Raw genomic sequence first — 14,316 nt, 5'->3', positions numbered from 1 at the left:
TCTACTTTTAGCTTTGTGCTGTGTATGCCTGCTTAATGGCAGTGTATACCAAGACAGGTCATGCCATAAACTTAAAAAAATAATGTTACACCAAGGATATACCATCCTGTACCACAGCCATTGACACATCAAAAAGTTGTTTTCAGGGTCTTGGGAGTCTGCCCACTTAATTTAGACACCTAAAGAGAGGAAAGGGAGGGTCTTTCTCAAGGGCTGGACGCATACTGTTAGCAGTCATTGCAGAAGGACTGGTTTGCCAAGCAGATGAAATTTAGGTGGCAAATTGGTACTTTGCTCCAGAGCTCGACCTTGCAGCAGCTGCTTTCCTGGGTGTGCCTGTGTTTATTTGGGAAGGAAGAAGAGTCCAAGCCATCTGTCCCTGTGTGTTCCTGCAACGCTTAGTGCTGAGAGATGAAATGTGGTTGTAATGCCAAAAAAATAATGTTTCAGGCTTCCTAACACATGATATATGAGGAAATCATGGCAAGAGCCCAGCAAGTGCCGCAGAGTAATGTGAGCTGCCTGGATCCCATCTGACCACACACATCTACAGAGTGAATTTATATCTGGAAGCATTTAATGCAGCTGTCTTACCAGTATGTTGCAATACTTATTTAATTTACAGGTTGCTCCCAGTGCAATATCCCAGTGGGGTTTAGATGTTGATTGCTGGTAGCACCTGATAATGGGTTTGCCCAGTGAGCAGCATGTGTCCTGTGCAGGAATTGTGTTCCCCAGGGATGTAAGCAAGCCACTGTCACTGCTGGATCTGCCAGCCCTGGTGTGCTTGGCAGGGAGCGAGAAGGTGACACCACCAGACTGCTGTGAGTTATTGAAAAGCCGGGACTGCTGCTGTTTAGCTGTGGCAATGAAAGAAATCCAAGATCTTTTTAACCAAAATGAATACTTACCCTGCTGCACCCAGCAGAGCCCCTTTATGAACTCTTGATAAATTAGTTATCTGAAGGTCTGAATCAGGTGGCCCAAGGTCAGCTCATCATCTTTGCAATTACCCTTTTGACAGCAAGTAGAGAAGGATTAAAAAATGAAGTAACCTCTCTGCATCTAGTACTTAACTGTCTTTATCGGTCTGGGTTGCACATCCCATGTGACCAGTTTTTTTCTTTACTCTAAAGTGTCTTAATACCTAGCAGAGGAAAGGTAACTGGGAGGAGAGACACCCTCAGAAATGGCATTCGGGAAAGATCTGGCACCAGGACCGAGTTGTCCCAGCAGCCTCAGCCCAAGTCTCCAGTTCTAAAGCAGGGCAGCCACTGAAGATGTCGGATGCAGGATATGGGATGTGGGATGAGGGATGTGGGATGCAGGGCAGTGTGAGAAGCTGGAAAGGCCTTGGTTCTGTGCAAGCACAACTCTGCAACTACTGAAACATCAGTGTGCTGTCAACGTTATTCTCATGCTAAATCCAAAACACAGCACCATACCAACTACTAGGAGGAAAATTTACTCTAGCCCAGCTGAAACCAGGACACCATGCCAAGAAGCCATGGGCACAAGGCAGGGAGAAAGGCGGCAATGCTGCATAACACCTTTCCTCTTCCTCTTCGGATAGGGAGAGGCAGATTTTTAGTGAGTCCTAAAAGTCCCGAGTGACTGAACAGGGCGAAGGCAGGAGCAGGCTGGCCACGAACATGTATGTCAGCTGGGAACGCAGCAGAGCAGCCTTTCCTCTACCCCCAGTTCAGCCCACGCCCAAAAGACAGGCAGACCAGAGTTGTCCTGCTGCGGCCCTACACCACATCACATCCATTGCTCTCTTTGGGCATTCAGACTGCTGCAAAAATGGTGACCTGCTCTTAAAAGCTCTGAAAATGGGGATTTCCAGGCAACCTATGTCAGTGCTCAAGAAACTTCAGAGATTGCTTTGTGATATGTAATGTGTGTGTAACCAAATGCAATTTAGCAGAGGACATTTATTTACGTGAGGACCACTGTGACAACGTCCCCTAATTGATCCCCATTTACCTACTCCCATTCAGCGGGTGCACTCTGAGTTCAGCCTCATGCTCTTGCTAATCTGATGTTCTTGCTTTCATTTTTCACTTCTGCATGCCAAGGTTCTTCCACGTGATGATATTTTTAAAAGATCTTATCATGAAACAAAACTGAATCCAATAAAGAGATGTATGTTGTTTGCTTCTGGTGACCAGCTATTTTGATAAAAAAAAATTTCTCATATTACACTTTAGAATATGAAGGCAAGGTATATTTTGGAGTAAATGTAGTTGCCTTTATGCTTGAATAGAGTTGAAGGACAGTGTCTTATTTCATCTAGTGAAAGGAGGTGCAAGGGAAAATTTTTAGAGAAATATTTGTATTTATGTATCCAAGTTTGATGTCTGTGTTGATTGCAACAGCTGGATATTATTGATTCATGTTACCTTTATAGTCTTCTATGTCTTCAAAATACCTTTTTGGAGAGGCTGCAGCCCCATCAGTTGTTTCCCTTCATGGTTTTGTGCAGTAGCTATGCCTGCTCTTCTGCTTTGTGTGTCCTTACAGAGCCACATCCTGATCATTTGAGCAGTTTTTCCAATTTATCAAGATAATTCTGAATCCTAATACCACATCTGTTTTCTGAACTACTGGGAAAAATCTTGTTTCAGTCACTTTGGCAGTTTTTGCACCAGAGGTGGTTTATTCTGTGGGGCCCATGGGAGGAGATTGTGGGGCGGTTGGTGTGACCGAGCTGGTGAGCATCAGCAATACAAACCAATGCAGTGGCTGGTACAGGAATTACTAGTTTATTAATGCAAAAATTACAGCCTATTTTGCAGTTTGAGCAGAAGTTCGGGGCCCAAACTATAATCAGTGCATTGAGTGTAATCAGGCATTGAGCAGGAAAAGAGAGGCGAGGTCTGCCCCAAGCTGACCTGCAGGCACTGGGGAGGTGCGGGCACCGAGGTGACCATGGGGACACGTTCAGCTGCTGGCAGCAGCGCAGGAATGAGGAATCCTCATCCCCAAAGCCTGCTGTGCACCTTTTGTCCCAGGGAAGCATTGTTTTCTTCTCCACTCGGTCCCTCCTGCTGCCTCTCAGGCCATTTCCCACCATCAGTGGATTTTCTTTAAGTGCAGGTGAATGCCGTTCTTGGAGCGAAGGATGATCTGAGGTATCTTCATGGGGGGATTGGCTGGGTCAGGGGACAGCTCGAAGCGGAGCAGGGTCAGGGCCAGGGCCACTTTCAACTCGTTCATGGCAAACTGCTGCCCGATGCAGTTCCTGGGATAAAGCGGTGCAGCTCAGCCTCTGGGCACAGCAAGCACCCAGGGGACGTGAGCAAGGGACAGCTGGGGGGACCGGAGAGAGGGGCCCCTGGCACAGGCTCCGTCGGGCTGAGCCACCCCCAGGGATGCACTCTTCCTCTCCCCACTTCTCTTCCAAAGTCCAGTACTTTACCTGATTCCAGCAGCAAAAGGCAGAAAGGCATGAGAGTGCCTGCCAGACGTGTTCTCTGGAGAAAACCGCAAAGGGTCAAACACCTGGATGTGAAGTATTGACAGCAAGAAAAAATCAGTTATTTAAGGAGCAAACGTACTGACTGGTATCCTTGGAAATGCTACACCCCATAATTTCTGAACAACCCCATTGGAGAGAGGATGCATTTCAAGATGGACTGACACTCATACACCAGACCCCCATGGTTTCCACAGAGCTGTGCAATGGTGTTGCCGAGACCAATCACACACAGCAATGATTACAGCCAAGGAGCTGTGATGCATGGGTGTGATTCAATTCACCACCTATAAGCCGAGCAAAACCATCTTTTTGTCTGTTAACGCGAGAAGCTTTCTGGAGCACTTCCATCTTCCTGGTGGTGCTGCTCCCTGTGAAGAGGTGCTAACGCTGCTGTGTGACCACGCCGTGCGACGACCACCAGAGCCTGAAACATGGCAGCTGCTTCTCAGCATCCCAAAGGTGCTGAGCAAAGACGTGCAGCAGCAAGAGTGCCCTGCTGTCCTAACACAAAGAGCGGGAGTTCAAAGAGGTGCAGCATACGGTGGAAAAGTTATTAGAAAGGCACTCCAAGACTTACCAAAGGATCTTTCCATACCATGGGGTTTCGGTGAATGGCATAAATGCTAATCGCGACGACGCAGCCTGTAAAGCAGTCGAGGAGGAGAAAAGGGCTCAGTGGCAAAGGCCAAATGATTTTACTGCTGTGATGTCAAGCGGACATGGGACACACAAACCTTCTGGCAGGGTGCGTCCGTCGTGGAAGGTGATGGGTTTGTTGAGCTGCCGGGACACGCCGGGGACCGGCGGGTAAAGGCGAAGGCTCTCCTTGATGCACATGGTGCTGTAAGTCATCTTCCCCAGGTCCTCCCTGCAGAGACAGGGTAATTAGAGCCGCTTGCTCCCTCCCACTGCCCCCTTGCAATGGATGGGGTGCACAGCATCCAGCCACGGGCTGCTGCAAGCTGGGGACCTCACCACCTCTGAACAACTTTAAGCTTTCAACAAGCTTAAGCACAACATGACAGTGAGACACAAAAAGCCATGACTGCAACGGGCGTTCAGGAACATGAAAAATCAGTCCCTTTGCATTCCAGGGATGTAAGAATGACCGTAATGGGGAAAATGTCACCAGATGGGGAAATGTTCAGCCTTACCACTGAAGTGTCTCCCGGTCGCCCAGGATGCCCTGGATCTCCTCCCTGCAGCGCGCCTGGTGCTCGGGGTGCAGTGCCATGCAGTACAAGAGCCAGGAGATCCCGCTGGCCGTCGTGTCGTGCCCCTCGAACATGAACGTGTCCACCTCAGCACGCAGGTCCTCATCAGACAGGCTAGCTCCATTCTCGTCCTAGCAGCCCAGAGAGAGCTTCAGTGGCCCCCCAGGAGGGGACATTGCAATCTTTCAGCTATTGATGCATGAGTGATGATGGCTTTGGGATATGCATGCCCAAATAAATCTCTGTTTAGACTGAATCAGGGCCCCTCTTCATTTGTAAATCCCTTTGTCCCCCTTATATTAAGACTGTGAAATCCCTCTTGGGGTTGAGCTCCCCAGCAGGCACTGCCAACATCTCAGTGGCTGAGTGCCGGGTCACCTCAGCCCTCCTCAGCTGGGCAGGACCAGGTATGGTGTTTTCAGCTGATCTAATGGCTCGTGTGGCCCTGAGTACCTCTGGGGGTTTGTGGCACCCCCACAGGGGCTGGATTTTGCACTCTGTGGCCCTGCCTGCTGCTGCATGTCCTCCTCAGCCAAGATGAGCTGTGCAGCCATCACCACTCACCTTGGCACAGAGCAGAATGTCCAGGAAGTCCAAATGCCTCTTCTTCTGGATCTTCTCAAATTCCCGTTCATCTTTAAGGGACTCCTTCCGCTCGTGGATCACCTTGTCTGAGCAAGGAAGAGTGGAAGATTCAGCAGGGGCAGGAGATGCCGAGCCTGGAAATCACCTCCTGAATGCAAAGCTCGCCCGAGGCGATGTCTCCTCCCAGTTCCTGATGCATTTGACACATGTATTTCTGCATCCCACATTGTTTTGCTTTTTCAGGAGCATGACAACAAATGACATGCACATTGCCATCAGCCACAGCAGCAGATCCTTTTCTGCACAATTCTTTGCCCACCACAGACCCCTTGGTCTGTCCTACCCACCCCTCCTGCACTGAAATCATGCCTGGCCTGGAGAGGAAAATCATTCCTGCCAGCAGTGTTGCCTGCAGTGCTCATCCCTCCATCTCACCAGTCTCTGGTCATGTAACAGGAGTGTTCCCAGAGGAGAATCCCTCGGAGCCCTCTCTTAGCCCAGTTTAATAACCCAGGAGCTGTCAGACCCCTTGCTTCATGCTGAACACAAGCCATTGCTGCAAGCTGCTGCTCTCAGTGGATGCTCACAGGATCACTGCATGGGCAAGGAGGTAACTCACCCAGGGACTCATGGGGGTACCTAATTCTCAGCTCTGCACGGGTTTTTTGGGCCAGAGGCCGGAGCAGTGCCAGTAGATGTGGCAGATGCAGAGCCTGTGCCATGCCTGCTACCTGGAAAGCTCTTCCAGCCACCACCTGCCCTGCACAAAAGCTTTGGGAGCTGATAAAGACGGGGCATACCTGTGTGGTCATGAGCGAGCTGGCAGACCTTCCTGAACCGGAATCCGTGGGGGCTGAGCCAGTAAATGAAGTCGTTGTGGTAGGGGAAGATGCGGAGCCGCTGGTGCACCATCTGGCACAGGTCGTAGACGGCCTGGATGTAGGTGTTTTTCCTGGGAAGAGGGGAAGAGAATTACACCGCTGCATGTACTGGGATGGGCAATAATACCAGCCTGAAACCCTCGCCATCCGCAGCCTCCCTGGGGTTCATGAGCAGTGACTAACCAAGTATTCAAGGGATAATGGCATCAGAAAGACTTCTTGAAGCCTAGAAGGCTGCTGCACTTCTACTTTGCAAGTGCTTGCCCAAGTGACTTGAGTCTGAGTGGTCAAAGTGGATCTGGGAGAATCAGAACAAGGAATTTGCCTGCTTCCCCTTTGAGCTGCAGACTTTCCGCCAGGGCTCGGGGCAGCCAGCACTGACCTGTTGGTCTGGCAGTTGCTGTGATAGCTGAAGGCACATTTCATGATGCTATCAAGAGTCATCAAGCTGACATGCTCGAAGAGCTCCACTGGTTTCCCATCTGTGACCAGCTTTTCCCATTTATCCTACGGCGCAAAGGAGACAAGAATGAGAAGACAAGGGGCAGTCCTGCAAGGTCTGCATGCACCCTCCCATTAGGCGAGTGCTTGGCCTTGGGTATGTCCCAGAGGAATGGAAAAGAGAAAAACTGCTGTCAAAATCCCAGCAAGGGGAAGACAGCACCTGGCCTGATTTATCTCAAGCTGCTACCCACGGATCTGATGGACCCAAAAGCTGAGAAAAGGAGGATTGAGAGGAGCACAGATGCACTTGAGCTCTCAGTGTGAAACCAGGCTGGGCAATAGGGCTTGCATATAGTTTTATGTCTTTGGTAAAGATTGCCACCTGGTGGCGTGGCCTGACACGGCACTTTGCACTGCCTGCAAGTGCAAAAACTGCACGAACTGCACCACAGTGGGTTGCAAAAGCTTTCCTGGCTCTGCAGCCCCCGAGCCCTGGCTGCTCCCTGGGCTGGCAGGAGGGAGGACAGCAGGGAGCCGCATTGAGCTGCTGGGGGAGAGCCTGGGCAAAGCCCCGTGAGCTGCTCTGGGGAGGCTGGGTGGAGGGGGACGAGGAGAAGGAGCAGAGCTGCACCAGATCCTGCCTGTCCAGGGGCAGCTGTGCACAAAGCCTCCAACCCCTCACCTCTAACTCACCCTGGTTTCTATCGTGCCCAGCACTGAGGGATGAAAGGACACTGCATCGCTGTGCATTGGGCAAGCCAGGGACTGCAGTCTGGCCGAGGGTAGGATGACAACAAATCACAGCCTTTAACCTCAGGTCACAGTGTAGCTATGCCCCAACCGTTATATTTTAGGGATTTGTTGTGAAACTTTATTTACTTTGGTTTTTCATTTACAAAAGTGCCTTCGACATCATCCCTACCAGCATCACGTCGGTAGACTCTGCCATCAGGGCTACGTAAGGCTTCAGGACGTCGTAATGAAACCCTGGTGTCAGGAGCTTTCGGTGTTGGTGCCATTTTGGCCCATGTAGGATCAGCAACCCTTCCCCTGGGGAAACACAGGCAGCACATGTTTCCATAGGCACAAACAGAACGGTTTCACCTGTCTATGGACACAGCCCAGCTAAACGTGCTAAAAAGTAATAATTTCAGAAAGCTTTTTGCCATAACTGCATCAAGGAACAAGTGCAGTGCTGCTGATTTATAATGTGTTCTCAACTAACTTCAGGATCATTCCTGGGAGGCAAAGCCCTGGGAATACTTACCAATCCACGGGATAAGGTGTTTATAGCTGATGTTATCCTTGGGATCTGTAAAAAAAAGAGAGAAAAAGGAAAGAAAGAGGAAAGAAAATGGTAAGCATTTCACCAGCATCAATCTACCAGTTCGCACCTGAAGGCTGGCCCCGGGGTACCACTTCTGGTTGGGTGTGAGACAGAACTGGTGGCAGCCTTGCAGAACTGATCGCTATTTCATGGCAAAACAACACTGTTGGGCCCAGTTATGAAAAACTGTACAAAAGCAGATGCTCGGAGTGGAATAAACAAGAATATTGGTAGTCCAAAGTCAAACGGATACGCTGTAGGATAAATGATTAACCCTCCCGGACAGCGCTGTCTAGCACCTCTCTCTCTCCAGATGCACCAAACCAACGGCTCCGCAGGGTGACCGTGGGTCTGAGCCAACACCAAAGCTCCGAGTTGTCCTCTCCTTGCTGTGATCAGGCACCAAGAAGACGACTTTTTAAGGAGCACTTGAGGAAGTTAGATTTGTTGGCATGTTTCAGGTGGTTTTGAGGGCCCCTGGTCCCTTGCAGCCCTTGGTGGGACACAGAGCTGTGTGCCTGGAGCATGCAGGACAGGGCACGCAGGAGCCAAATATCTCCGTGTCTTTGGATGATTTCTGCAAAGCAACTTATTTGTGAAATCCTGCCTTGCTGTGAATTGTCATCCTGGCACGGGACAGCTGCAGTCCGTGACTGCTGCCCCACAGCTGGGTGCATCGCCTCTTACCTCCTCTGGCAAACAGGGCCTTGGCATAGTCAGGATCGGTGACAACCAGGAATGCCGAGAAGCTCCCAAACCAGAGAGGGTGGGCATACAGGTACTTCTGTGACCAGACCTCTACCTTGTCCAGCGCCTCTTCCTCTTTGAGAAACTGCAGTTGTGGAAAAGTGAAAAGAGAAAGAATGCCCAGATTCGGTGAAAAAAAAAAAAATCTCCTAAGCCACCGTCTTAAAAAGCTCAAGGTTTTCCTGCACCACAAAACTATCACCAGCAAGGGGTGGTTCTCCCTCCAGGCTTGCCCAGCATGAGAAGCACTCATGCTTGTTACTTTTAAACATCTTATAAAGTAATTCTTCCTTATCAATTAATCCTAGCCATGGGGAACACCCTTATGGGCAGGTGCGCGCTGCCTATCTGCACATGCATGTTCAGTGCGCTTTTTCCATGGCCGCTCCAAAGATTTACCCCAGACAGCACCTGGGTTTTGTGGCAGGAAAGGACATTCTTGCTTGCATATTGCTGAGCAATTAGCACCCAGGAGTAATGAGAAAATACAGCAGCACTTTTACGGCAGCCAACTACATTGCTGCTGTGCCTGCTCTGGGGCAGCAATGCCTTCTCACCGGGAAAGCTGCATGGTGCTTCCTCCAGCCAGTCACGGGGAGAAGGCCAGTGTCCAGGTAAAACCCAAAGAATGAGTCCAAAGTCAACAAGGGAGTGTGTAAAGGAGGGGATGCTGGTCGTTAATGTCCAATCAAGATTTCATTGATTACCACGGATTTAATTTAATCTGCAACGGAAAGCCAGTGCTCCCAGAAAAGACTCTGATGAGCAACACGTGAACACTATCACCTATAGCAGTGGCACTGGACGGTTCATTCTTTCAAAGTGATCATTGTTTTATTGCTTTTTACAGCCGGTTGTGTTGTACATTGAACAGGCAATAACCAATGAACTGGTTAGATGGCTTGGTGGAAATGTCCAGAGTCGCAGGCAGGGAAGAAAAAGATCAAAGAAGCAAAAACATGCACAAGTTTCTTTAAACAAAAGCTGCTCTGACAATCTTGTCAGTCCACCCACAGACCTAGTCCAGCTGTGACGCTATGCAGAGGGAAGGGTTTTGGTGAGCTAGGGCTGAAACAGCAGCTGCTGCGTTGACCAAGCTGAAAGTTTACTTACACCTGCCGTGCAAAGAATTTGATCTGGTGTAGAAATTAGCCACAATGTCACCTTATTTACTGAGTCGAGGGAATGTTTGCTCAATTACTTTAGTGCTGACTTATCTTGGCTCAGCTTTTTGTTCAACGAGCATTTCTCAGGCCGTGGTGGTTGGTGCTCGGTTAGCCGCCCACCCGGCCTCGTCCCGGGGAGACACAGCGGGCGTCTGCTCCGTGGGGCCAGTCCCAGCTCACGCCCAGCCAAACCCCAGCTCAAGACTTAGGACTTATTAAAGAGAATCGTACATTTCTCCAGTTTCAGGGGGCCAGTTTTCCTCCTAAAGGCAGCAGTCCTCCCCAGCGCCCATCTGCCAGCCTATACCTTAGACAACATCAGCAAGGGGACTTGGCACGGTGCCTTCAGACACCTAAGCAAGTGACAGTCCCTTGGACACAGCTGCTTGGGTTTCCTCCTGTCGTGCAATCAGAGAAAGCATAAACATGCTGGCAGTAACCGAGACAGCAGTAAGCCTCACTGTGCTCAGCTTTCCAGGGGTGGCAGAAGTCCTAACGCCGCAAGTCTTTGCACCTAGCCTACTGTCTGGGGCATCGGCACCCAGTTTGATCCACGCCACTGCGACAAATCCTTGCGCTGGCAGAGAGTGGAGCAAGTTCTGTGAAAGGAGAGATTGCCCCCAAGGTGAACCACCTCTGCCGGCCGTGCAGAGGGGGTTAAAGTCCTGCAGGTTGCAGAGGAACGTCAACCGTCAGCTCCTGCTTCTTAACCAGATATGAGGCATGCATGTTTAGTGTGCTTTAAAAAAAAAAAAAAACCAAAAAAAAAAACAAAACGCAACAGCACTTCTATTTCTTCCTCCCTTGGGTGCTTTAAAAGACAAGTATAACCCCTGCTTGGTTCTAAGGAAGAAAGGTAATAGCCCGATCTCACGCCGAAATGCAAGATTTGGAACGGATCCAACGTTAAAAGCATCTGGGAAGAGGCGCCTAAAGGCATTTTTAATGACCACATGCTGATAGCGAATGAAGCACAGGAAACACAGGAGCTGAAATCTGACCACTAAGCTGCACTAACTCAGCTTAGTCAAAAATAGGCTTGCTCTCCTCCAGCGGGTGCTAAAACAGGCGAGATGCACACAGAAGGCTGCCGAGGGACTGACAGCCCTCCTGGACCGTGGGCAGCTCCCCTGCGGTTCCCAAAAATTGTGACCATGGGGAAGTGCAGCCAGGCCCTGGTACTCTGGGTTTTCACCAGGTCATGCCACTTCAGCGAGACAGAAGGGCTCTGCGCCACCTCTCCTGACACTAATTTCTACCAAGTGACTTGGATAAGCAGAGGCTAACACCTGAGAATGCTTCAAAACAAACAGCGATGCATTCCCAGGAGAACTACCTGAGGCACCGTAAGTATATTTGAGATACTAAACTGAACCAAAACTGGCACTTCATTACTTTAAATCGATGGAATAGGAGATTCCGGTGTTCTCCCTGAATGCAGCTGCCAGACATACCGTTAGCTCCTCCTCTAGGTGTCTGTAGATTTTGTACTCAGCATGTGCCTAGGGCATTTACAGCTTCCTCACTGGCTCAGTGAACTGTTGGTTTTTAGTGAATTTAGCAGCACTTAATCAGTAAAACTAACAGGAATTCTTCCTCAACAAAGTAGAAGCTTGTCAAAGGTAAAAGGTTACTTTAGTCCAAGGTAAAGTTGAACTGTGAACAACCTAGCAATGACGGGAGAGAGTGATCAGCACAAGGGAGTCAAGTCCCATCTCAGTATAAATTGGCACAGCTGAGAAACTGGTGAACACACTTCATTAACTGCAGTTTTAAAGTCTAATTGGCAGCACAACAAAACCCCGAACTGGCCTGTCTTCACATTCACGTTGCCAAAAGCCTAACTGTCCTGTCCAGCACAGCAAAACTGGGGCTGCCGCGGCGCGGACGTGGTCTCTCGGAGGTCCTGCCTCCGGCAGAACTTCGCCACATTTTCCAACTATTTTTTTGGGGTGTCAGTTATTTAATGTGCCATAGATTGGGTCAGGGTGGGGAATCGGCAGAGGCCAGGAGAGGCCAAGGTGATTGTAGAAATGCAGAATCAATCACAGAATCACAGAACGGGTTGGGGTGGAAGGGACCTTAAAGACCCCCTGCTTCCAGCCCCCTGCCGCGGGCAGGGATGCCACCCACCAGATCCACTTGCCCAAAGCCCCGTCCAGCCTGGCCCTGAAGACTTCCGGCAAGAATTAAAAAGCTCTTCCACCTTATCATGAATTAAAAAGCCTTTTCATATTGGGCAGCCCCGCTGCACCTCGCGGAGCTGCCGGGAAGCTGCACCGTGCTCGCGCGCTGATCCGTGCAGGAAGCACGCATCTTGGGATCACTCGCGCACGCCACAGGCGCTTATAACGGCACTTTTTGTGCCCACGGGCGTGTCCAGCCGTGGGTTTAACTCTTCCTTACGAGGACACCTGGCGTTACTGCCTCCTTCCCCCCCCCCCCCCCCCCCCCGGCCAGCCGCCGCCTCCTTCCCCCCGCGTTTTGCAGGCACCGCAGCGTGCGGCTCTCCCCGGGCGCCTCTCCCTGCGCTCCCCACGCGCGTCCCCCCCGTCCCCACGCGGGGTCACCTCCCGGCTGCCCCCCGTTCCTCCCGCAGCCCCCTGCCTCCCCCCGTTCCCCCGGGGGGCCGGCGCCCACCCGCGTTTTCCCCCCACCTCGTGGACGTGCCCGAGCAGCCAGTGCGTGGGGTGCCCGGGGAAGGCGGCCAGAGCCCGGAGCAGCTCCCTCCGCCGGTGGTAGAGCTGGATGGCCTTCAGCAGCACGCAGGTCAGGCAGAAAACGGCGGCCAAGTGCAGCACCCGGGCCACATCCACGCCCAGCCAGGTCGCCTTCATCCCCCGCCGCCCCGAAACCCACGCAAGCCGCTCGCCGCGGCTCCGGGAGGGTACCGGAGTGCTCGTCCCCGCCGGCAGCCAATGCAGGGCGGGGAGGCAGGGCCGGGAGGCCGAGTGGAGGCCAAATCACGGCACAGCTTGTTGGGAACGGAGCTGCCAGCCCCGGGAGATGCCGCCCGCCCCGAGCCCCCCCACCCGCCGGTACCGGCGGCGAGCCCCGGGCTGGGCTGGGGGGGAGCGGGGCTGGGGGGTGCCCGCAGGTCCCGCGCTGCTGCGGGGAGCCGCTGGGATGTGGGGGCATAAAATAAAGGGATGTGGGGCTAAACGTCCACGCGCAGTCGGGTTTGTGCCAGGGAAATGCAGGGGGTGTGTCTGGCAAAAATTGAGGCGGGGGGGGTGGGGAGGTGGGATTCAGGGCTTCGCTCCGCGGAGATGCTCTTGAGTGCTGTGTGAGCAGAGGCACGCTACGAAGGTACAGCCTAAAGCTGGCTGGGACAAAATTTGAAGATGTGGCCTCCACAGCGAGCCGGGAGTCCGGCCATGGGACTGGTACTGGGCATAAAACAGCCCCAAAAGCCTCAGCTTGTGGGATGTGCGAGGCTGTGTGGCTGAGTGTTCCCCGAAGCGAGGGGCAGGGGGACTGTGCAACCAGGCTGTGGGGACAGAAAGTGTGTCCCTTCACGGGGACAAATCCATGGCACCGGGTGCTGGCCGATGGCTGCACAGGAGGTGTTTGGGGAGCCCCAGGCTCTCCTGTGCCATGCAGCTGCACAGTGTTGGGCATGGTGAAGACCACGGGGCTGCTCCTGAGGGCTTGTAGGGGCAGGCTCAAGGAAGCCAGCACACACTCTGGGGACATGAGGTCCTTCCTCGTTCTGCCCTGGGGTTCTCAGACATCTCTTTGCCTCCCTACTGTGCAGGGATGAGGTTTAGGTTGGAAATTTGGAGAAATTTCTTCTCAGAAAGAGTAGTCAGGCATTGGGACGGGTTGCCTGGGGTAGTGGTGAAGGCACCGTCCTTGGGGGTATTCAAGGAAAGGTTGGACCTGGTGCTTAGGGACATGGTTTAGTGGGTTATATTGGTGGTAGAGGGATGGTTGGACCAGATGATCTTGGAGGTCTTTTCCAACCTTAATGTTTCTATGGCAGGTGTTACTGTCAGACTGGGGCTGCAGACGGGTTTAGCACGTGTGACTTTGAAACTGGGGCTGAGGCCGGGTGCGAGCTGCAGGAGGAGCCATGGAGACGCCACCTGGTTTGTGCTCCTCGATGAAACCACTTTTAATCATCTCCTCAACCGTGCCCTTCGATTAAACCACTTCTATTCACCTCAACTGTTTCTCAGACCCGCTCCTGCAGAGGGCAGAGGTTTTGCGTTGAACCGGGTCAACACTTAAGGGTGACCACAAGCCCCACTTGCAGAGGAGATCACACATGTAGGGGATCCCCCACTTATAGGGAGACCCCCACATGTACGGGAGCCCCCACTCGTAGGGGAAAGAAGAGGCGGCCTCCCTCAGCAGCGCCGCCCTGTCAGCGGCGGGTCTCGAACCCGCGGCCCTCCCTCAGCGGGCTCCCCTCTGAGCGGCGGGCGGGGCGGCCCCGCGCCGCCCAATGGGAGCGCGTCTTGCTGGC

General features: G+C 52.3%; 1 protein-coding gene across 1 annotated transcript; it reads right to left on the bottom strand.

Moving 5' to 3' along the window:
* Positions 1 to 2,746: 2,746 nt before the first annotated feature.
* On the bottom strand, positions 2,747 to 12,843 carry LOC121074312 (cytochrome P450 4B1). Its single transcript, XM_040566234.1, has 12 exons — positions 12,503 to 12,843; positions 8,620 to 8,764; positions 7,873 to 7,917; positions 7,528 to 7,655; positions 6,544 to 6,668; positions 6,081 to 6,232; positions 5,260 to 5,366; positions 4,636 to 4,826; positions 4,216 to 4,349; positions 4,059 to 4,123; positions 3,422 to 3,504; positions 2,747 to 3,244 (listed from the first exon to the last, which is right to left on the bottom strand). The coding sequence occupies exons 1-12, from the start codon at positions 12,680 to 12,682 to the stop codon at positions 3,076 to 3,078; spliced, it is 1,524 nt and encodes a 507-aa protein (XP_040422168.1). The 5' UTR covers positions 12,683 to 12,843; the 3' UTR covers positions 2,747 to 3,075.
* Positions 12,844 to 14,316: the final 1,473 nt, after the last annotated feature.

Source organism: Cygnus olor, chromosome 8 (genome assembly GCF_009769625.2).
Source record: "Cygnus olor isolate bCygOlo1 chromosome 8, bCygOlo1.pri.v2, whole genome shotgun sequence".
Taxonomy (NCBI): Eukaryota; Metazoa; Chordata; class Aves; order Anseriformes; family Anatidae; genus Cygnus; species Cygnus olor.
Note: the sequence above shows the minus strand (reverse complement) of the source record. Positions and strands in the feature narration are given on the sequence as shown.